This window comes from Takifugu rubripes, chromosome 1, assembly GCF_901000725.2.
Source record: "Takifugu rubripes chromosome 1, fTakRub1.2, whole genome shotgun sequence".
NCBI lineage: Eukaryota > Metazoa > Chordata > Actinopteri > Tetraodontiformes > Tetraodontidae > Takifugu > Takifugu rubripes.
Window position 1 is genome coordinate 12,326,735 of NC_042285.1, and position 23,152 is coordinate 12,349,886.

General features: G+C 43.1%; 2 protein-coding genes and 1 long non-coding RNA gene across 9 annotated transcripts; all 3 read right to left on the reverse strand.

Moving 5' to 3' along the window:
- Nucleotides 1-221: 221 nt before the first annotated feature.
- On the reverse strand, nucleotides 222-8,572 carry LOC101062601 (carnitine O-palmitoyltransferase 1, liver isoform-like). Its single transcript, XM_003961410.3, has 19 exons — nucleotides 8,418-8,572; nucleotides 6,912-7,057; nucleotides 6,464-6,603; nucleotides 6,124-6,295; nucleotides 5,802-5,903; nucleotides 5,425-5,562; nucleotides 5,194-5,271; nucleotides 4,872-4,979; nucleotides 3,947-4,031; nucleotides 3,535-3,730; nucleotides 3,252-3,440; nucleotides 3,057-3,162; nucleotides 2,861-2,977; nucleotides 2,482-2,646; nucleotides 2,204-2,332; nucleotides 1,835-1,990; nucleotides 1,645-1,758; nucleotides 1,434-1,526; nucleotides 222-1,275 (listed from the first exon to the last, which is right to left on the reverse strand). Exons 2-19 carry the CDS (start codon nucleotides 7,050-7,052, stop codon nucleotides 1,150-1,152), a joined length of 2,355 nt encoding a protein of 784 aa, XP_003961459.1. The 5' UTR covers nucleotides 7,053-7,057; nucleotides 8,418-8,572; the 3' UTR covers nucleotides 222-1,149.
- Nucleotides 8,573-9,141: 569 nt separating this feature from the next.
- brsk1a (BR serine/threonine kinase 1a) lies at nucleotides 9,142-19,504 on the reverse strand. 7 transcript variants are annotated; one of them, XM_029848030.1, is made up of 19 exons: nucleotides 18,453-19,503; nucleotides 18,245-18,339; nucleotides 17,977-18,062; nucleotides 17,506-17,646; nucleotides 17,136-17,252; nucleotides 16,904-16,937; nucleotides 16,585-16,653; nucleotides 16,293-16,439; nucleotides 15,967-15,998; nucleotides 15,691-15,855; nucleotides 15,026-15,162; nucleotides 14,512-14,665; nucleotides 14,274-14,334; nucleotides 12,913-13,189; nucleotides 12,674-12,722; nucleotides 12,445-12,568; nucleotides 11,938-12,142; nucleotides 11,746-11,835; nucleotides 9,142-11,457 (listed from the first exon to the last, which is right to left on the reverse strand). In XM_029848030.1, exons 1-19 carry the CDS (start codon nucleotides 18,535-18,537, stop codon nucleotides 11,261-11,263), a joined length of 2,265 nt encoding a protein of 754 aa, XP_029703890.1. In that variant the 5' UTR covers nucleotides 18,538-19,503; the 3' UTR covers nucleotides 9,142-11,260. The 7 variants fall into 7 exon arrangements, with proteins under 7 accessions (XP_029703890.1, XP_029703898.1, XP_029703892.1 ...); XM_029848038.1 differs by having other exon boundaries at nucleotides 9,142-11,469; nucleotides 14,512-14,662; nucleotides 15,065-15,162; nucleotides 18,453-19,502; XM_029848032.1 differs by having other exon boundaries at nucleotides 9,142-11,469; nucleotides 15,065-15,162; nucleotides 18,453-19,502.
- Nucleotides 19,505-20,704: 1,200 nt separating this feature from the next.
- LOC115251233 (uncharacterized) lies at nucleotides 20,705-22,018 on the reverse strand. The gene is made up of 3 exons (XR_003889806.1): nucleotides 21,823-22,018; nucleotides 21,164-21,261; nucleotides 20,705-20,897 (listed from the first exon to the last, which is right to left on the reverse strand). It is a non-coding gene; the product is annotated as an uncharacterized lncRNA (long non-coding RNA).
- Between the last annotated feature and the right edge of the window lie 1,134 nt (nucleotides 22,019-23,152).

The following is a 23,152-nucleotide window of genomic DNA, read 5'->3' on the forward strand; positions in this document are numbered from 1 at the left end:
TCCATCCAGGTCCTCACCATGTGGTTCACAGAGAGCAGACCAGTTGGTGGTGACCATCTGACCATTTCCTAACAGTCCTCACAGTGACCGATTGCTGCTGAACCACAGGTGTGTATGATGGGGAGAGCAGCACGAGATTATGGTCAGACTTGCCTCGTGGAGGGAGTGCAGTGGAGGTGTACGCATTGGTGACATTAGCATACAGTAAAGTTACACTTGTGTGGAAATTTAAGCCATTTATTGCTTGAGTTGTCATTATAGGCAAAAAACAAACTCTATCTTTCCAGTATGACTTTATAGTTCCTTTGTGGCACTGGATTTAAAAGGGCAATACAATTCAACCAGTTCAACTAATCTTGCGTTAAAACAGAAGCAGGCAATCATCCATTGAGAATAACAGAAGAAATCTGGTGCCACACTAACCTCTGATGTCTGTTAAAATATCACTCTGTGTCTGCGATCAATTAAAAAAAAAGAATTTGTACAGGGCAGTGATCAGACAATTACAGTGCAGCTTCAAACTGTTAAATTCCTGCACACAACAGAAACCAAAACTGATTTAGTGTGTACGGTTAAAATGTCTTAACATAACAGCTATTAATTCAAGTTAGTTGGAATCTATTTGTTTCAACAGAGTAATAATATATTGTATTTAAAGAGCCAAGCACTCCCAGCAGAGAAAAACACACTTTTTTATAGAAACATTGGTAAAGACGGTAGTCTCAGGCTTCCAAGGTCATAAAATGCTGCTTTTAGGTGATAGAAAACTACTTTTTATTCCTCCAACCATATATTCTGTCAATTCACCCAGAATGTATAACACAATAAATATATTCAAAAACACAAAAGCAGTGTCAAATGTGCAACTGTGCATTCTATACTGACCTTTATATAAGAATCTGCATGTGACAATAATAACTTCAGTTAGTCAGATGGTAAACATGTTGACACTAGAGAACTCCATTTACAATTCTTGATTTGATAGTCAAACCAACTCACAAAGCTAATACATACACAAATACTGATGTAAACCAGTATCATCACTCCTGTTTCCTCTGACCTGCTGTTAAATACTCCAATGTCATGGATAATGTCATTTAAGACATCTAAGTAAACCAGCACGAATATCTCTTCCCCTGAGAAAAACACCTATCGGTCTTTCTTCACCTCCGCTCGGTTGGCTTCTGTCTTGCTGGGCTCTTTCGGGTTTGGACTCAAGAGCTGCATCAAGTCGTGGAGGGCGGCTCTGATCCGAGCGCCAAATTTGCGAGCATCCTGGTTGGGAATGAGAATAAATCATTAAGGTAGAAGTGTTTCTGTGGGAAAAGGCTTATAAATAATGATCTTCTCAACTTGAAGAATGTAATGTGTTCTTGTCTGTGAAACAGTTGAATCTCATTACTATTCCAGGTTATAACTTTGACTGAACTCACAGTGTCTGGACATGAGTTCTTGCAGGAGATGTGGAGGGTAAGCACGTCCCCTCCCAACATTAAATAACAAACACCATAACCATCATCAGTCACCTGAAAGACACACAGACAATGCTGAGGCAAAGGCCTACTTAACAAGGTCCATGTCAGAGTATAGTCTTCATTCCACAGATCCTTATGATAATCATCTTTAGATGAGTGAAGCACTTACAGGTCCAAAGCCCCCTCCATAGCAGAGATACTCTGGGTGGTTGACGGTGTCAAAGAGATCTATCATCTGGTATGGAATGTGACTGCTGGATAACCGCCATGCTTCAGACTCCAGCTACAACAGCAGGAGACGCCACTATGAAAGTAACTGAAAGGTAAATAGTGAAGAGATCACAGAGAAAAAAAGAAACCTCTTTCAGGAAAGGAGACTCCACTCCGAGACATTTTGATACCACATAGAGGCAAAAGAGGTGTCTGTCAATGCCGGCGCCAGTGCTAGCCATGCGGCACAGGCGTTGGTGCTTTTCGGACGCCGTGCGGAACAAACGCCTGCACACATCTGTCGTCTGGGGGAGATAAATAAATACACCGCATGACTCGTTGGAGGAGCACTGATTAAAATAGCTACTGTATGATTTATGCAAAGAAATGTAATGCAGACGTAATCACCTGCAAAGTGGGTTTATTTTAATCAGGGCAACATCAATCATTCTCTCTTAAGTTACTATTTATATGCACAGAAATTCGGAAACATCGCTGGAGAGTTTTCACCGTCTCACCTCTCCACCCTCCAAAGCCCGAATGAAGGCACAACTCTCATTAGTGCAGGAGCGAACAGTCTCAGTCCTGCCCTCTCTGAACAGCCGCGTCATAGAGGATTCATACGTCAAACTGAATCTTTTTTGGTCCTGCAATCAAAAGATTAAAAAAAAAACTGCATATGAAGGAGATCAACATTCCAAAAAAAAGATTTAGCTTCAGAACAGGATGCCTTTCTGAACACGCAGGCACAAACGATATAAAGTCCCAGTTTGCCCTGCTCCAGGGGAGAGATTACCCTGTAGTAGGCCAACTGCAGCGCAATCTGGATGAAGGCATCCGGGTTGACTCGACACTTCTTGACCTTTGCTTTGCCAAAGTCTCTGAAGACAACAACGTGCATGTCCACATCATTAGCGAGGGCCTGAGCCACCTCCAAGGACTGAGAGATCTGCTCCTCACACTGAGGGAAAAACACTACTGTGAATGTGCGATATAACTGAGCAGGGCTGTTCACTCTAAAACAAGGAACGATGCTGGAAAGACGTATTGTGCACGAGGGAATAAAAGTTCAACTTATTAAGAGATCTGCAAAACGTGACCGTAATTCCAGAAGTGTGATATTCTTGATGATGAACTTTCTGATTATTTACGTACAGGAGGGAATGAAAACAAACCTCTGAAGAGATTTCCCAGTTTAATTTCTGTGGTTCTGCTAGTGATGCGTCCACCTCTCCTTTGCAGTGACCCTCTGCATTGTAACCAAGCTGGAAACATTCAGTGGCCAAAGTATACTGAACAGAAACAAGAAACACATACACATGAGGCTCTCAGCTCAGATAAGAACGATTTGTCCTTCTCATGATTCCTGACCTCCCATAAGTGTGTCAGCACTGGTGCATCGCCCCATGAGTGCTCTCCATTTAGTCCACTCTTTCCATTTTTGTAGAAAACAACTGAGAAAGACTTGTCAAACCACCTGTTCCACAAACAGTTATCAAAGATACTTGATTAGACATGACTGCCCACATTACATTACAAAAAACAGTCACTGGGGTGCTGAATTACCTGTTGTAGCATTTTCCATGCAACAAGGACTTAATGTAGCAATCTAAACTCTCTCCCAGGTTATCTCCCACGATGCTCTGTTCCTCATCATCAAGGGTCACAAAAAAGGCGGCTTTCTCGATGCAGTCCAGAGACTTTTTATTGATTCCACTATTGAAATGCTTTGCTCTGGCCTTAGCCCAAGGAATTCTGGGAAATGTAGTGGCGGCAAATCGTAATACCGTATTTGCGTTCCAAATTAAACTCTAAATATGATTAGCATAAAACTAAACTCCAAACTGACCTGTCTCCTGCAGTCAGGGCACCCAGTCTGGCCTCTCCTTTGGAAGCAGGAGATGGATCATCCAGGATTCTCTGAATCTGGAATTCTATTTCCCTGGGACAGAGGAGTCTGCCATCTTGGTACACATAAAGCTGAAAGTAGCGACCCTTGTGGTACACTACAATAAAGTCACTGTCTTTCCAATGTTGAATGGTGTCTTTGGAAAAGAGGGAGAGATCCATTAAAAACACAAATTTACCAGAATGATGTGTTCTGTATGTTGGTCTTTTGAATCTGAGTTGTACTTGGAAATGCCCAAAAATGTGAATGCACTACTGACAGGCTAGTAATGATACTAACAATTTTAAAAATAATAGTTAGGTTATTGAAACTAGGTCTGCTGGGTAAAAAAAAAAAAAAACACGAAAAATACCTGTTAATGTTCCAGGGATTCGGCAAGTGTTAAACATCCTCTCAAACTGATAAGAACAGCAAGGAACTGCAGATCTCAACAACCACTGAGCAGGATAAAGAAGATAAAGAAGCACAGTTGGGGGGGGGGGGGAGAAACTAAATGAGTATGCAAAAGAATACAGAGGTTAGCGTAGCACACATCCTTCCACTGAAACCCCAGAAACACTCAAGATGAAGCCAGACAACACAAATGAGTGAAGCGCAGGTGAGCTGTGCGACAAGCACATTCTGACTCGTGAATCGTGGTGTTTGGAGAATCCACACACGTGCACACACCTATCCATCCAACTACAGATGATTTTCACGATGCTTCACCACTACTGTTGCTGTGAAGCATCATCTATCATATACACTCTGTGAGATTGTCACCATGGTATGTTCCCATTTGAATATACAGGTCTGTCCATCTCTTTACTGGTCTCCCCTCCAGGGGGATGCACAATGGTGAACATCCTCCTACACTGAGAAGCACATGGAGGAAAGACAGTGTCTTTTTATGACTGGGAAGAAGAGAGGAGAAGCTGAAGGCCAAAGGGAGAAGTGCTGAACAACGTAATGGGGAGATAAAGAGTCGAGTAAAAAAGGAATTTGGTAAATCAAAGCAAATCAAGCAAGCAAGCAAAGGGAAGGTTGAGAAGAAATTGGGAGGGATGAGCATGACACAAGAACATGAGGTTTCACATTAACATAAGAAATAAATCACTGATGAATGGATGTCAAAGCACAATGCAAACATCTAGTGGTGATGTAGTGCTTCTATTGTGTTAGTTTACAGGGGTAGATGTCATAATTCTTCCATCTCTACACATCTAAATGTCTAAAACCTGGGTCCATCTATGGGACACGAGTGAACCTGTGGAACAGGTACCGAGCGCTGAACCTACCGGTTTAATCTCCTCTTTGTTCAGCTTGCATCGGTAAAGGAGCATTGCATAGATGGTGTTACCCGCTCTGGCTGCCTGGATTGGCGTGGGTGTAACATATAGGAAATCCTGGAGAGGAACAGACATAGTGGAGGCAAATAAGGAGTGAAGAATCCAGGCCCTCCTGTTACCATTGTGGGAGATTATAACAATATTATTTTTTACATATCTATCATAAATAGTTGATCAAATATGTTTCTAACTAAGGAATTTAGTTCATCACAAATCCAAACATTACATTCATAAGTATTTTCTCATCAAAGAATTGCTGACAGTTCTGTACCATGACGTAATAGTTACTGTTGACCATTATTGGGTTGCGTCCACGGAGATAGACATATTCCTCCCACCAGTCACTGACCTGAGGAATCACAGCACAGTTATTACTGCAGCCAACGCACATCGTTTCCATATTCAGACAGATTCCTAACATGGCTCACGGACCCTGACAATGACTTACATGGTTATTGGATTTTTTTAATCACAAATGTAAATACTGGGGCGGAGCACTTACATAGTTGGTGACCCAGAGAGCTTTGAGTTTAAGGTACCACTGCAGTCGGTTACCAAGACTGCTCTCAAACTCTGCTGCCAGCTTAGTCACGTGTTCATACTGAGCATCATCCATCAGCGGGCGCACTGACTCCAAATACTGACAAAATAAGATGACAGGAAATTAGCATAAACGGGCATCGTCTTTGATAAGCCTGCCACTAACAAATACAATAAATCTAAGTTTTCCTCCAACAGCATGTAGCATGGTAAGAAATATAAATAAGAAGAAAGTTTGGAGCACCAAAGGTAGAAAATGGAGAGTGGCAAAATGATCTGTGGCTTCTACAGGCAGCGATCAGTGTGGCATCATTTCCTGTGTTTAATGTGACGGCTCACCCTCTTGACTGTGTCCTTGACAGCGGGCACAGGCAGATTTGGCAGTGAAGCCTGGTAGCTGTAGAGACGAGGCTTTCTGCCAGAAAAAATACGCACCAGAGCCTGGCAGAGACAAATTCCAGATACAGAGAAGAGAGTTTTCACCACAGTAGCATAAAATTTAAAAATAGTGAGGAAAAACATTCCAATGATGGACATACATTGTATATTTTGCTTCACAATCAAAGTATCAGGCTTTTCTGACACATTAAGCTACATATTTAAAAAAAACCAAAACAATATTGTGATATTATGGAAGAAAAAAGTTTAAAATCGCACTGACCACCCAGACTTTCGTGGTGGTGGACATTTTCCCATGTGGCTCAAACATCCAGCGGTGGTATGAGAGGAGTTGCTTGAGGCACAGGCGCATGGTGAAGATGAGCAAAAGCCACAGCATGGTGCTGAAGATCACTGCTGACAACAACACCTTGCACTGGGTACTCAAGGACTGGCTGGAAATGATGGGTGAGGACAGTTAGATGGACTCAGAGTTAAGAGAGAAACAGTAAAAAAAAAACTGTGTCTACAGTACAAAAAGCTAGTTTAACACACATCGTGAATATTTCTGCATCCTAAACGCTAATCTTGTATTCAACTTCAACAGGGATGAAAGGCTTTACCTGACGGGCAGGTTCTCCTGTATCTTGGCAATCAGTCCCATGGAAGGGTCTGAGCGTGTGTACATGGTAGCCAGGATTGCTATGACCACAAATAGCCAGGAGAACGGGCTAGCAGGATACACTCCCCTTATCACACTGTTCTATTAATGGAAGAAAAAACAGGGCACCTGATAATAGTTTGAATTTAAATGAAATAACTAACTAAAATCATTTGAATAGGGATCAAGTTAAGCTTGATGCCAACAATTCCAATTATTTTAGAGCCTTTTCTTTCCACTTTGCTGGATAATGTAATGGCGGTAAAGCTCAAAGCCCTGCCTGTAGCATCCATTATTAATTGTTGATGTTCACTAGAAAACAGCGAGAAAAAGCCGATCCAGGTCACGAACGGGATTATTCTGATATTAACATGGTGGAAACGTGAACATACAAACCCTCCTGAAGTTACCTTGATTCTGATGATACACTTCTTCCAGGAGTTTACAGCTGAGAGGTAGATTTCAGTGAGGGCCTGATGTGACAGTTGTGCATCTGCGCCTTCTGGGATGACAGTGAACTCAAAGCCCACTGCTTGGTGAGCTTCTGCCATAATTACTGAGTACAGAAAGACCAGGCAGAAAAAGAGGGCAGGAAAACAACCTTAGATCCATTATGTGGTCATATTAAACACATCATAACTATTTCAGTAATGGAGATTTCAATGGAGAGTTGATGAGCACAATACTGACTATTACTGTTTTGGATTGGCATCTCTTCACAAAGAGAATTGATTTTTCTCCACAAATGGGCTATAGATAATGCCCTCAGGTTTGGTCTGTTTGACACTGGGTGACACCCCTGTGGAGAGCCGTGTCTACTCTGTCTGCAAACGCAAACCCACATGCATCATCATCATCATCATCATCATTATCATCATCATGGAGCGCTGCTGAGTTTCTGCCCTTTTGGGCAGATCTGATGCCTGCACGAGAGGCTAGAATCATTCCTGCTCAGCAAACACTCGGACCAAATCTGATCAGCAGCTGTAAACAGCGCAGGCTGTAATTAACCAGGGAGATATTTCTCCAGTTTTAATTTCTTTTAAGCTTAATAACTCCTTTTCAAAATGGTCTACAATGCTGACACACTTTAACAATGTAATCTTAGTCTTAATTTCCCTGGTTTGACTGAGACCGTTGGCAGTGCAAGAATTTACTGGGGTACACCAGCAGATTATAAGATTATTGAAGTATATTGAATTCATTTATATTTTAAGCAATTAAGCCCTTTAAACCCGAATCCAATCTACGAGAAGCTAAAAAACGGTGCACATACCAAAATTCAAAACACTGTAAATAGATGTCTTCTTCAGAGAAGACATTTTTACTTTACACTGCCGCCCTGGCAGCAGGCTACTAATAAAGTGTAAACTTTACAAGTAGTAGTAGTTGGAATATCATATGGAATATTTAGATCAGTAAATGCGTGTGATGCCTCCCTGAGAGGGCCCAGCAACAAAGCGATGACAGTTAAGCCACTTTAGCCAGGTCAGCATCATTTAGCAGACAAGTCCTGATAATTAGCCGCAGGCTTAATTAAAAGCAACAAATCGCATTAAAGAACAACAACAAAACAAACGCCAAACCGCCGGAAACGCAAAGTAAAATCTAATTGAGCAGCGTCAAAAAAAAAAAAAATCAGAAAATTAAGGTTGCATCTCGGGCATATTGTATTGGCTATTGCTAATGGCATCACAAAATAAATATTCATATAAGAAGGTTATAAAATTCGAACCAGGACACTGGGAGAGAAATGTAACATTAGCCGCTGCTGCTAATGCTGGCTAACAGAGCGCCCTGCCCATTATGTACTACGGTACCGCTGCACTGCTGATGGAAAGGCTTCTGAAAAGATGCTAGTGAATTCAGTTGTCTTTGCAACGCATCGAAATACTGTCCGTGCTCTGTCGTCCTACCTGCTGTCGGTAAAAGTCGAACTTGTGACCCTCCAGTGCAGCACAAGCGTGCGGACAACTTCTCCGCTCCTCTCGACTGGGAACAACTACAGAGATGCTGCTGGAGGGATGGAGCCGGTGCTGCCTTCACGGTCTGCTCGGAAACATCGCAATCGGGCGATAGACGCTGATTTCTCTGATGTCTCATTTGAGAAAATGGATGTGTTGATATTTGTGAGCGTCACCGTCTCACGGACAAAGCTTCCCATTTTCGCCCAGTGCAACATTAATTCAAGTGCTTTAGCATAATTTAATATATCGCCAACAGTGTGGTACAAGTGTTGCTTTACCCCACAGTGCATATTCAATCAATTGCTATTGGATTATTACATCTAGTCATAATTTACCCCCTTAACTTTATTGGAAATTAATATTATCATTCCTATTTAGCATTCTGCCTCAGATCACTTCACTATCAGTGAGGAAATGAGCTGAAGTAAAGCTAGACTTTTTCTCCAAGTATGTGCTGTTAAAACCACATTTAATCTCCTCTAAAACTTTGGATAAATGCTGGATGCTCTCTGGATGTTGGATGATGTCTGGATGTTGTCACTGTACTTGGACACCCGCAGATTTAGTCTTGTGCATCTCAGAGCAATACTGAGGGAAACTCAATTACACAAGATGTGTAACATTAAGACGCAATTCTAACCCCCACACTGAAAACACACACATTCATTTAAGATTTGTTTCTTTAACCATAACAATGGTGGATCTCTCTTTATTTTACCATCACTTCAACCATAATTGTTCTTTTAAATCACAGGCAATAATTATAATAGTGCACTTTTTATATTTAAATTATGATACAGACATTTCTTTTTTTTAAACACCTTATTCTACTGACCCTTATGAATGGAGAATAGTTTACAATCTTAGCCAGAGTTGGGTCAATGAAAATGAAGGTGAGGAGAAAGATGAAACTGTGAGCAAACAAAGTGTGTGAGGAAAGTGAATGACTTTGTACAGGTTCACTTGTGATGGCTAAACGACAGGTGAAGAGGCACACAGACAGGTCAGAGGGACAAAGCATTAAAGCAATTTAGCTTTAATGTGCATGATAGAAATGGTGTGCCTGTTAGAGGTTAATATTCCTACATGTCAGTGGAAATGTCCATAAGCAGCCAGCTCAGAAAGCATCCGCTCACTCTCACCCACCCAACGTCCACTGGTTTCACTCAAACATTCCGATTTACGCGAGATAATCGGAATTTCAGACCAAAAGAACATGACAACTATGATGACAGCAGTGCTGATCTCAAAGCCCCTGCATTTAAAAAGAAAAAAGAATAGGGTTGAGAAATCCTTAAATACACAAGAACGCAAATTCAGGAGCAAATAAATATTGAATCGAAACACAAAGCGATGAATACACAAGAGAACAGATAAGTTGACAAATGCTTCAAAATGAAAACAAAAAGAACTGTGGCATTTTTTTAAAAAAAAAACGTCTGCACATTTGTTGCATATTGTGCCGTATGGAAGACTGGTGATGAACGTTGACTAGTCTGACGCTGCTATGCAGTGTTGAAGTAATACACAACTATCCATGTTGCTACGTCTGCTTACAGGAGGGTGCGACTCAGTGAGGAGTGTGGGTGCAGTGATGGACTACTTGGCTTGTTGGTGAACACTGGAGTGAGGACCATGGAGTTTAGCTTACTCTAGGTTTGCATGTTGAAGTCAATCAACAACTGGCATTGGGATGCTAATGGAAATGTCACATGTATGAGTATGTTTTGTTTTGTTGGAGTCACAAGGTAAATACTATGGCAATAGGAGACAAGCTCGACAAGAAAGTTCTGTTTGATCCACAGGCCAGGAATGCTCTTCTCATTCAATCCACACAAACAGCTCTGATGAAGTTCATGGAACTATTTGCGCATAGTTTTTTTTTTTCTTCATATATTCATATATCTGTTTAAATCAAAAATACTTCTCTTCAGAGCAACAGGGGTCCAATGCAAAATTGCTGCATTGTTTCACAATGTCTCTGAGTAAAAAGAAAATATAAAAGAATCCAAACAAGTTTAAACTCATATTTGCTTAAAAAAAAAAAAGCAACTGGTCAGCTTCCCCTTAGGTCTGTTGCTAACACTGTGCTACTGACACATCCTTAAATGAAATATATAAACAGAAATAACAGCAAAATTAAAAAATACATTTTCACATTCAATTACTTAGCTTACTTGTGGGTTTTGTTTATCTCACATGAGACTGCTGGAATGAATTCCAGGCTGTTGTTTCTCCTGAGACCATCAGGATTATGTCGATAGCATTCTGTCACTCACTGAAATGGTAGCAAGTTGCTAACTCTTAGGGATTTTCTGCTGATATTACACCTATATTTCTCTAAGTACGAACTGGTAATTGCATGTTGCTTGATGTCACTGTCAATTGTAACTTGAAAAAGCATCTCAAGAATGTTATTTTGGTTTGGTGTCAAATATCATAAGACAATGGTTTTGGTAGTCCAGCCTGTCCTGTTAGCATCCTTTAACACGCTGACTTGCTAACTGGCATGCACAATAGCACTTCAAACTCTAAAGACTGCTCATTCTCGTGAATTGGAGGGTGATTCTGTAACACTTCTTTGTCAATTCAGGGTAAGAATCCTGATAATCTAAATGACCAAAAAAGAAAAAAATGGGGAAAATCCTTGCTCAATCCTTGCAAGCATCTTCAGGAACATGGCCAAGGAAGAAAAGGAGAAGCTCATGGCTTGCAGGGATACTTGGAGATGAAGTTATATTATCTTCTTTTAGGTGTATTTCAGGCCTTCTGCCATAGCCTCATTTTCTACTTTATGGTTGCGATTGGGTTCCGTTGGTGGAAAGCAGTCGGGTTCTCTCTTTTGCTGAGCCTCTGCGCTGAAGGACCCCGCTGCCGCCGATGCCTCCGCCATCTGCTCGGTCTCCCCAATCACACCTGTCACCCCCACCCTCGGACCGCCTCGAGTTTTGGCGGGTGGGGGTGCCGTGGGGCCGTCCATTCGTCTCATCTGGGAAGGGATCAGGAGAGCAAGAAGGTAAAGCCACTCTTAAAGCCACATTATATACGTCAGCTGTTTCTACAGGTCTGAAATCAGGCAGGACTGAAATGGTAATTACATTCTGACATCCCTAGAAGGGAATACAACTGCTTCCTCTATTGTACTGACATTAAGTAAATCCATCTTTTATTGAAATAACTGACAGTTTAAGCACAAGCGAAAAAAGTGGAGATGCGTCTTGACAAAATGCAGACCTTCATATTTCATATTGTAACAACTGAGCAAGAGCGTTCTCACCACATAAGGTTTGCACCATGGGTTGATCATGAGAGCTGAGAAGTTGAGCTTGAATCGTTTCCACCACTCGTCTGAACCTGCGACTCGGACCTGAAAATGCACAATGCCATGATGCCAGTGCAACTGTTCCAAACACAGGCCAAAGCTGTATAAGTGTGACTACATTGGTGGCTTGGTGGCCACTTCACTTGCCTGATATGAGGGTGAAAGTCACGCTGTAGATCCCTGTCTCCATCCTGCCCTCCCTCTCGGTCCTCTCCCTGTCTCTCTCGCCCTCGGAGAAGGCAATGTCCACCTGGAACTTGACGGGCTTCTGGAAGACGGAAGGACCGCCGGAAGATTTGTACTCGGCCCGGAAGCTGGTCTGCGAGAGGACGCTGTGACTGAGCGACGGGATCTGTGTGGTGGGGAGACAGAGAAGAAGCAGAAAGACCGACAGACTTACGAGGCGGGAGAGGTACGGGGACCAACGACGTGAGTATAGGGAGACAAAGGGTGAGGGTGAGAAGAGAGAAAGAGCGAGCTGTTGGTGAACAGTGACACGTCAACAGGACACGAGTGAGCTAGATCAACATAAAGAGGAAACTGAAAAAAAAATGGAAGAAGTGTGTACATTAAGAGAGTGTGAAGTCCCGACAGCCTCCGGAGTGAGAGCCATGCTTTGTCAAAGAGGTGTGAAACGCCACATTGGATACTCACGGACAGAAAGGCATGGACAATGTCGGCCTTGACAGAACTCAGAGGTTTGTCTCTGATGACCATGAAGATCTGCTCCTCCTTCTCCAAGCTGATAAAGTTCCCAAACCACGATTTTTTAGCCAATCTGGGAGCCAGACAGGAAAATTACCAGGTGTGAGGAACGGCTGGAGAAAGAACTTTAGATTGTGGAAACAAGCAACTTTAATTTCACTGAAGAGGCAGGACATACTCAGGACTTGACTCAGGTGTTAGACTGGACATATCTTCTGATGTAGGAACTGAAAGAGAGTTTTAACTCTTTAATATGGACAATATCAACACCTGATACCTGATAGGACACTGAGGTTCATACTGGCATCATTAGAAATCAAATTTCTACTATGCTCAATCAGAAATATTACACCATTACCCATTTCTGGAACTCTGAACACTCACGCACGTGATACACGATCAAAAAACCAAACTTACCCTGCAGTTTACGGCGATGGAACCGGGGCGACCCTAGCAAATTATTCTTAAAAGAATTGAGCCGAGTCCTCCAGTGGGCAGAGCTGCTGGCCGCCATGCCGCTTCCCCCTCCTGGGCTGGAGGGTGGGGTCAGTGACAAAGAGCCTACACCTCCTCCTCCCTCTGCCCGCGAGGAGGACGAGGACGAGGAGGAGGAGGGAGGGGTGGAGGAGAGGTGGTGAGGGTGGTGGACAGGGGTGCCCAGGGGAGTGGGCAATGGAGAGCCTTGGGGAGTGACCTGCAGCACAGAGTGGGCAGAGTTTGGGTACAAGCTCTTAGTCACGGACTTTAGGACAGAAGACGAAGGGAAGAAGAAACGGGGAATGGGTGAGAGGAGCGGAGAAGGGGAGGGTGAGCGTGAGGATGGGTTGTGCAGAGGCAGGGATTTAATGGGCTGCAGATGGGGCCGTTCAACAGGTCCTTTGGTGGGAAGGGTCTGGGTCTTTGGGTTGGGGGCAGCTTTGGGCTTCTCGTGAGCCCGCGTTGAGCGCGGTGTGGTGGTGCTCCCTTGTTTGGGCTCCTTGGTGAGTGTGGTGGCGGTGGTAGAGGTGACATCTGATTGGCTGAAGGTGAACACGGGGCTCTGATAGGACTGGAGGGTGGGTTTGTGGGACAGGAGGGATGGACAACAAGAAAGAGAGGGGATGGAACATGGAGAAAGGATGGAAATGAATACCATGCTTTTGTGACTGGAAAGAATGCATCTCGTGAAGTGTGACCAATGCGAGCGCAGTGCCGACTGTTAAAGCACTTTTCTACCTCATGAGCGTTTGAGACAGTTGTGGCAGTGAGGGGTTAAGAAAGCAGTGACGCAACATAGCAGGAGTGAAGACCGGTTCTAGCGAGTAGGATTATCCATCATCTGAGAACAGCCATCCATCCACAGCAAATCGATTTTTAATATTTTCCAGTTAAGCAGAAAATTAGGTCATGCTTGGTGAAGACAAGTGATGAGGACAGAAGTTGCCAGTTTGGAAAGATGTCAGCACATACAATGTGTAAAAGAGATCAGACAGGGAGGAAGCATGTTCTCCTTCTGTTTGACCTCCTCAGATTAAGAAAAAAAAGGTTTTAGTGTGTTTTCTTTTTTATTGTCCAGTCAGTTGAGTGATCTTACTAATGAGGAAAAAAAGGTTCAGTGCTCAATTTATCCCAGCTCGTGTTCATACTAGACTTATGCTGTCCCTTCCTTAACCCTCACCTGTACCCCCCCCCCCCCCCCCCCCCCCCCACCTTGAAGCTAATTACCTCATGTAAAAACAGAAGAATGACTTGTGTTCCTGCATGACGTGTTACAGGTGAAGCAGTTTTACCACACTTACCCTGGGACTGCTGAGGGGGCTGGAGGAGAGGCCAGTTGATGCTCCACTGACTGAGCGAGACCTGACACACAATAAAGGGGTGGAAATATCTTCAGTAGAGGGTTATAAGTATGTCCAACATGGATGTATTTGTTCGGAGCGCGCCACTGTACTGAACAAGGGACTTTTTTGGATTTGTGCAGTGACAGCAACCATGTTCTATTCTATTCTATATTAGGGAAAAGTGGGTCTTCTGTACCTCTGGCTGTGTGCAGCCGTGTCCAGGGCCCTGCGGGGTGGAGTAGGAGACCCCTGTTCAGTAACACTCAGAACTTCGAGGCTTTTTCTCTCCGGACGACAGCGACCGTGGCGTGTCAGCATAGGAGAGTCGACACGCTTTCGGGGAGGGTCTGCTGAGGAACATCATTACAAAGTCATCACAGGAGCTTCACAGAACATATTAACACAACAATGTTTGTTGCTGATATGTTCCTGTCTCTCTTTTGTTCCTGTCCTTCTGTATTTCTTTGTGGTTACAAAACTATAATTTCCTCCTGTGCCAGGAAACTCAGAGTCTAGAGAAACCTTGAATGGGGTTAGGGTTAGGGTTAGATGTAATGATCAATGTTCTACCTTTTAATACAATATTAAGTTTGTTTTGTCCTTGATACTGCTTAATTACCACAACAGTGACTGATATGAACCTATTTATTCAGGTTGAGGAGTGTCTGAGTGTAGCATGAGACGCAAAATTTGTAAAGCCGCATCATCACCTTCCATCAGTGGGTTCCTCCTGCCCCCTAATGACTGACCTACGTCATTGCGTGGAGGCAAGTCCTCATCCTCATAGCTGGGGTATCGCTCCTTCCTGTCCAGCAGTAGGTAATAAATCATTTTCTCCTGATTTTCTCTGAGACAAATGACAAGAAAGTAATAAAAAGAACTGTCAAGATGTTAAAATGCTAAAACCACCAAACAGTTGTTTGTTTTCCTGCTTTGTGTCTTATAGTTTTTCCAAAATACTGCTCTGTGATTGTGATCAGGAGATGAAGCTTCTACAGTTTTCTTGTACTTTTCACCACAAACCAGAATCAATCCTTAAATGAAACTTTGTCCATGACTGACTTTGAAATAATTTTGAAGGAGAAAAGTAATGTCTTGATATCTGTGAAGCTAGGTCATATTTTGGGGAAAGACAAGAAAGCATTAAATTATTTGGGTGATCTAGTGCCTGTGTTTAAATGCAGATCTCATAATGAAGATATGTGTGTATTTTAACCCTGATTCAGAGTAAATGAAACATCTTTATACAGTATAGCCACACTTTTTTAACTTATGCTACTCTATAATTGCACAGTGGTCCAGTTAAATGTGGGAATGGTGGATTTATTGTATTATGCTCAGAAGGACAGTGTGTTCGCGGCTGAAAAAGACTTACTCTTCGCATTGCAAGTCACGCGTGAGCTTGACTCTGTCTCTGAAACAACCCAGTGAGTACATGCTGTCCAACACATCTGGATCCAGTTCAGTCAGAGACAAGATTCGTCTCACACACACTCTCCTGGGAGGGGGCTGCTCAGGACACGGCTCATTACGACCACCCCTGGGACACACACATGCAAGAAATCACAAGAGTGATAAACATTTGAACTATCATCAATGTTACTGAGCCCATCAATGGATCCCTCGTGTGAAGAGGAAAACATTTACTTACTGATACCAGGCGTGTTTCTGGATGGCCTCTAGCTGTAAGAGGAGATCCGGATGTATTAAAAGCCTGGTGGCTACAATATTGTGCATTTAATATACAGAAGACTGCTTGATGTAGTGAGCAGAGACTTTCTGCCCAGACTTTAAGAATGATCATACAGCAACCCAAGGAACTATTATGAATGAAATGCTAGGAAGCACAAACACACACAGTGAAGAAACCCTCAGAAAACTATTGTTGGACAGTGTCTGCCTCATGTAAATGAATGGTTTTGAATGGAGTTAAGAGAGCACTGGTGGTTTAAGTCTGCTGTGATCACAGGCGCTTACCGTGAGCCTCTTTTCGGGGTTGACCTCGATCATGCCCTTGAGCAGAGACTGGCAGTCCGGAGGGATAAAATGGGGCATGTGAAACACCCCGCTCTTCACCTTCTCCAGGAGCTGACGCAAATTGTCATGGTCAAAAGGAAGAGCGCCCTGCGGGAGCAACAAATCGGGGGAGAAAGACAGACCCTGATGACAAAAACTTGAGAAAAAGACAAGAGGATGGAAGAACTGCGACACCTGAGGTTTTATTTAAAATGATCAAACTATATTGAAGGCACGGGACTAAAAGACTCACCACCAGGAGAGCAAAGAGGATGACTCCACAACTCCACACGTCTGCTCTCCGGCCATCATATTTCTCTCCCTTATGAAAGAAAGAAACCCAAACAAATCTGATAAATTCTCCTCTAATTACACAAATATGCACAAAAAGAGATTAAAGAATATCCAACCTATTTTAAAATGCACCTGTGCATCTAAACCATTCCTATACAGGTCCGTCTCACTCTCAATGCAATTCAAAGTGACTTCTTTCTGAACAGCATTTGCTCATTTATATTACGGCACCCATGCTAGCATTAAAGGAAATCGCTGTGCAAAGACAGAACACTTACTCGTATAACTTCAGGGCAAGCATAATGTGGCGATCTAAAAAGAAACAGAAAATGTCATATAAGTGCAGAATCCTGTAAAAACGACATGTACTTTGCATATAGATACATCTGTAACTGTAATATTTCAAGTTTTCCTAGCAAGTCTGTGCTATTTACTGTGATGAATTGCACTTTGTTGGCTATACAAAGATTTAGACGGCAAGTTCCAGAACCTCCCGGCGAAGATACTCACCCACAGCTGGTCTCTAGGAGACTGTCTCCCACCTGTAGAGAGGCCATACCAAAGTCAGCGATACGAATGTTGTTCTTCTCATCCAGGAGCAGGTTCTCTGGCTTCAGGTCTCTGTGGCTGCAGAAATGCAATAAGGAGTGCAATTATTCTCCTGATTAAAAAGGCTGGTCATCTGCGTAGTTTGATACGAAAAGGTGAAAAATAGTTTTCTTTAAACTGAGATGTTTTAAATTAGAATTTCATCACTACATTCTTCAAGACACGTTGGCAGAAATTTAAGAACGTTGGCTTCCAAAGAGCTTACAAGTTACATTTTTCCCCCCACATGAGCCATGAACCACAAGTTTAGCAGCTCCATGCCAGAACCAACCAGATGGAATGACTGTGGCAGAAGTCCAGAGCGGAGATGATCTGCCTAAAGAACTTCCTGGCCTCTTTGGGAGTCAGCCGGCCCTTCTTAACCAGGTAGTCAAACAGCTCTCCTCCTGACACATGCTCCAACACCAGGTACCTGTCAGCATACAGGTGCAACAGTCCGATTTAAAACTTTCATCCAACTAAAAACTTTTACATATCACCAATATATGATTTTGGCTTTAAAACAATGACAAAAAGCCTAGAGAGCTCAGCTATGAATTTCCTCAAAACAACTATAAAGAAAATGAGAATTAACAATGGGAATCAAGAAAAAGTGAGGATTAAGGCCATAGGAACATGCTAGACAACAGAAATATATTCAGATCCCTCCTACATCAAGGGTTAGTTTTCATTTTTAGCAAGTTCAGTAGACAAATGTTTGCAGAGCCCCACTGTGGCTCTTTCCAGTTCAAGGGGAACTCACAGGTATTTATTATTCTCGTAAACGTCATGCAGCTTCAATACATGCGGATGCTCGATCAGTTTCAGAATGGCAATCTCCCTCTCAACCTGGTTCGAGACAAGAAAGGAAGGAAGCAAAAAGGGATAGAAAGGCGTAAAGATACCTCAGCAGACGAGGGAGTTAGAACAGTGCAAACACTTGTGGAAACAGTATAAAATGTAGCGCTAGCGTATGACAGAAGACATCTAGATATGTTTCTGTAGCTATAGAGAGCCAGATCATGCTGTACCTTCATCAGGACCGACTCCGACAGCTTCTCTCTGTTGACTATTTTGATCGCTACCTTCTGACCTGTAATGCAATGCACCCCAAGCTTGACCAGTCCTAAAGAACAAAGGCATGCAAAAATGAGACTGGGAAGCTCTACAGGCAGAAAATACCCCCCAAAACAGCAATGGATAGGTGTCATAATACAAAAAGGGGACAGGTGTACTCACCAGTCTGTCCCTTCCCCAGAGTTTTCTCCAGTCGGTAGGGCCCAACATACTGAGCTGACTGACTTAGAGACAGTTCCTTACTCATACTGCTATGATAGAGGCAATTATAATACACTATTACAACGGCTGCACTGTGTTTATTGCAATTAAAATCAAATATTAACGTATACAGATGTGACTGTAAGGTAATGGAAAGGTCAGCTACTACATCTGGATGGAAAGCATCCTTCACCTAAGCCTGGTGGATGCAAACAAGCAGTGTTTTGCTACAATCAACACGTACAAGGTTGATATTTAACAAAACAGCCCCCAGTAGCTTTATAACAAATAATAGAAAATTATTATTCAACTTGAGTATACTAGCGTCTATCTTGAATTTGCACGGTATTCACTAGGTATATATGACGACGAATGACGAATTTAGCACATAACTGTCTACAATCATGTGTGCAGCACATATTGGTGACATGACATCGCCGAAAAAACGCCAAAAAGCGGCCTTTCGTGCTGGAAATAGACGCCGTTTAGTGGCGAGCCAGGCCTGATTTACAGGCGGAACAACATGCTACTGGAGCCGAGGCTAGCTTTAGCTTCAACGCCTGGATTTCACGGCCGCCTGTCAAACACACAGAAAGCCCCGGAAGTTTACACTCGTCCCCTGGCGTTAAGATTTATCCGACGGCCACCGCATTCCCAGAATATCTCCTCCCAGAAAAACCATCTTCGATGCAGCGGCCCCCCTTCCCGTCCGTCCCTCCTCTACATCCCTGGAAGTGGCGGCTCACAGCATCTTTCCTCTCTCCTTTGGCGTGTCCTCCTCCTCCCTCACCGGCGGACACACAGGTAGAAAAACCGCAGATATCCGCCGGGCAGCCGGAACCGTCAACCACGGTCTTATTCCCCTCCACACTTCTGATTAGAGTTCGTGCAGTCCGAGGGCCTTCTGTATCACACTCCCTTCGCTTTTCTTGCCGTAAATCGATATTTTCTCTCCCCTCTTCCTTCCTTCGCCTCACTCGCATCAGCATCCGGGTCTCTCTGCCTCTCCATCCTCTCTGCCGTCCTCCCCTCCTCCCCTCCTGCTTCTCCTCCCCTCCCCTCCCCTCCTGCTTCTCCTCCCCATCATCGTCCACAAAAAGATGCTTCCATGTCACTGATGCTCTGCTGACGGTGGTTTCTGCCCCCTTTTCTCTAGATACAGCAAAGCAAACTCTTGTTTGGATTTGGAAATAAATCAGATTTGGACAAAATTCAACCACCCCCCATCCTTGGATCAGACCCACATCCACCACGTTTCATTCAAAATACATTTTTCACACAGCGCTCTGTGATCTAGATCTGTTCTGCGTGTGTGTGTGTGTGTGTGTGTGTGTTTTCACACAGCTGCCCGTTAGCCTTCAAACATAGCTTTTTGATTGCGTAATGAAAAAGTTATGTCAGACAAGATGGAAAACCAACACAAGAGTAACCCCTCCCTCACTAAACTATTGAACTTTTCCCCAAAAAACAAATGTTGGGGGCTGATTTAAATGCAGCAGAGTGGTGGGTTTGGGGGTGGTGGGGGGGTGACGAGGTTGGAAGTGGGACATTTGTACATATCATCTAAAAAGTGCCTTGAAAAATCTCTAAAATCTCAATTTGAAATGTGGCATGTAGGCGGATAATTCCCCAAAGCCCGTCTTTATCTGTGACTTGCTGCTCGATTTGTATGCAGCCAGAAAGGGCTGCTTCCAAACCTCGGGCAGAAATAGGACAGAAAAGACATTTGCCCCCGTCGTTTTCTTGCTCGTACCGATGGGACTCGCACTGTTGTTTTTTTTTTGTTTTTTTTATCAGATTAAAAAATCTAAATCTCGTTGCACTAAAACCTGGAACAATATGGAGATTCTTTGCCACTGTGCAAACCATGAGTGTGAACATTCCCCTTAGATGACCTGCCTACTAGAGATACAGGGGTTTCTCTAACCTGAAACCACCACATCTGCAGAGTAATGCTGAAATAACTCGTCTTTGTGGGTTTTCTTCCAGACTGGCCCCCCCACTGACACAGCTGAGACTCTGGAAGTGACATTACACTGTTCGCTGCAGCAACCACCAAGGATTAAGCAGAGATTAACAGGATCCTCCTAATTCCATTAAGAACAACTGTACTGTTGGCTGCTAAAGAGGTTTCAACAACCATCTCGTTATTTTAAAACTTTACACCCCTTGCGAAGGTGACTACAGCCACATTAAATACGACAACTACAAAATATGTGTTATGGGACTTTTAATAAATAGAATTGCATCATGGTGTTATATTAACAGGATTTCTGTTTTAATGAAAGAAATGTAACCTTGAGAGAAACATCAGATTGAGGTGTGCAGCGGCGCTCTTCAGCCTTTCACATGGTTCAGTGAAGTAAACCAAATGCTGGACAAGTCAAGGATTTTCACATTTCAAAGCTGCAATGAAAAAAGGTTGAAGAATTGATTGAGGGACTGAATGGTTTATTCGAATATGACATAAAAAAAAATCATTATATAATTCAAAAAGAACTTGATTTTCTTTTCATTTTTGTAAAATAGTGCATGAAATTCTTTATCTTTCACTGTCTATTGAACCCACTAATGCCCCATTGTCAAAGATGGCATAAAAACATAAAAAAATATATATTTGAGGGTTATTTTGGCATTATAACGTGGACTAATAGGGATTTGCGTGAACTTACAGTTACATTGAATGAATTATGATCCCTCCGACAGTGTTTTTACACAAGCCTGGAAAGCGTCTAGCAGATCGTTACAGTCTTCTGCTCCCTTCTGAACGCTGGAACACAAAGACAGAGTCAGTGAAAGTGCACGCGCAGCGGGATTATTCTCCAACAAGCATTTCAAACTGCACGCTGCATCAAATGGATTATGCAGCAATGTCGTAGTTGTTCGTCCTTATCTGCGATATGACAACAATCTGCACAGCAGGCTCCACTCATCACGGCCCCACGTGGACAGGCGCCAAATGTCTGATACTTATAACATGTAACATGAAGCAGCAGGAATGTGAGGGCCCTCTCTGAGCTGTAGGTCATACGGTACACGCGGACGGACCATTTTAACCCTTGGGTCTATTTATGCATCTCAAGGCATGGTACATGTGACGGTCATCTGCACCTGGCGTTATTCCCTCAGAATAGTGAGCAAATATTCTGTGTTTGCTATTATGGCTGGTTCATCAGATGATGCACTCCAGCAGCAAGGAGACCCCAGATGTGACACCCTGAAGGAGTTAAGGATGCAGCTCGGCACCAAAACAAGTGAATTACTGGAGAAGCTGTGTATAAAACAGCCCCGTATCGAGCTGTACAAAAGGTGTGGCGGGGTCAAGACTCACCATTTGTCGATGTCCCCTTTGATGACCTGGCAGGATGCTGGCACAGCTTCATTAGAGTCTGGCATTTTGACAGAAGGGAGCTGGAGTTGGTGAAGGTGTGGTGCTGCTGTCAACAGTGGTTACAGATTAGTCACAGAGATGGACGGAGGGAGGGAGGAAGGAAGGAGGAACCACACCGACGGAGCACGGTGAGCCTGAGTGGCGATGGAAGCTCCTAAAACGCCAAACTTCTCTCCCCACCTGTTATGTTTGTTTTATTTCACCGCTCCTCTTCACTTCATTCCCCCGGTCCTTTCAGATTCCTTCATTCCTCTTTTTGTTTTACAGTCCTCTCAATGAATATGCATAGAAGTGCCCTTTTGAGTCAAGCATTTTGCATCACAAAGACCTCATAATGCATCTAAAACCCTCACGGGGGGAGGCCTTTTTTCCTGAAAAGAGAATTGACTGATGATCAGGATGAGCTGAGAGCTGTAGCATTTCTTTAACAGATAAAATGTCAAATTAGCATTGACCATGCTGTTCAAAACTATGCCACTAACTAGCTGGGAAGTAATCCATCAATATTTAATTGTAGGACCCTTCTTAATTGATTATTTTAAAAAACAACAACTTTGTTTCCTATTTCCAACAATTTAAACTCACAGGGTTTAATTTAAAATAATATCTGAGGGGCAAACTGGCGTTTATCACTGAACTATAAATAGAACTGACTACGTTTCATAATACTAAAATCTTAAACTTCCACATCCATGTTCATAAATATTTGCTCTGCTTTTAATATTCTCTGCACTTCCTTTTCTCACTCCATGTCTTCATGCTGCCCTTTCAGCCACGGACAGGACAGTCATGGAATTCGCCCTTCCAAGGAGGGAAGGGCGAATTCCAGGTAAATTCAAATTGTAGAATAAAAAGACGACGGAATGCACAATTCACTGTAAATGACAGAATAACATACGTGATGTGGGATTTCATTCATAGGGTTTGTGGTCCAAACAGTTTGAAAATAATAAGAATAAGAATATTAATTGTATTACCTGTAGGTAATATGATTTTTAAAAAAAACCCATAATTCCCGAAGAAACTGATGGTTACTAAATATCTAAGAGGCTGTAGTCGCATAATTGAGTTCCACCACCAGGGGGCGACGCGATGAACAGGCGCTATGATGAATTTGTGCGTAAATGTGCGCTGTGCTCAGTTAATGGCGTGAACAGGTACACCGAGTGTCTGCGTCGATATCACCTATCAACAAAGGGATCCCAAAGACATGAACTAAAGTCGAATCTTGCAACATTTATTCAGCGGCCTGGCACACACACACACACAC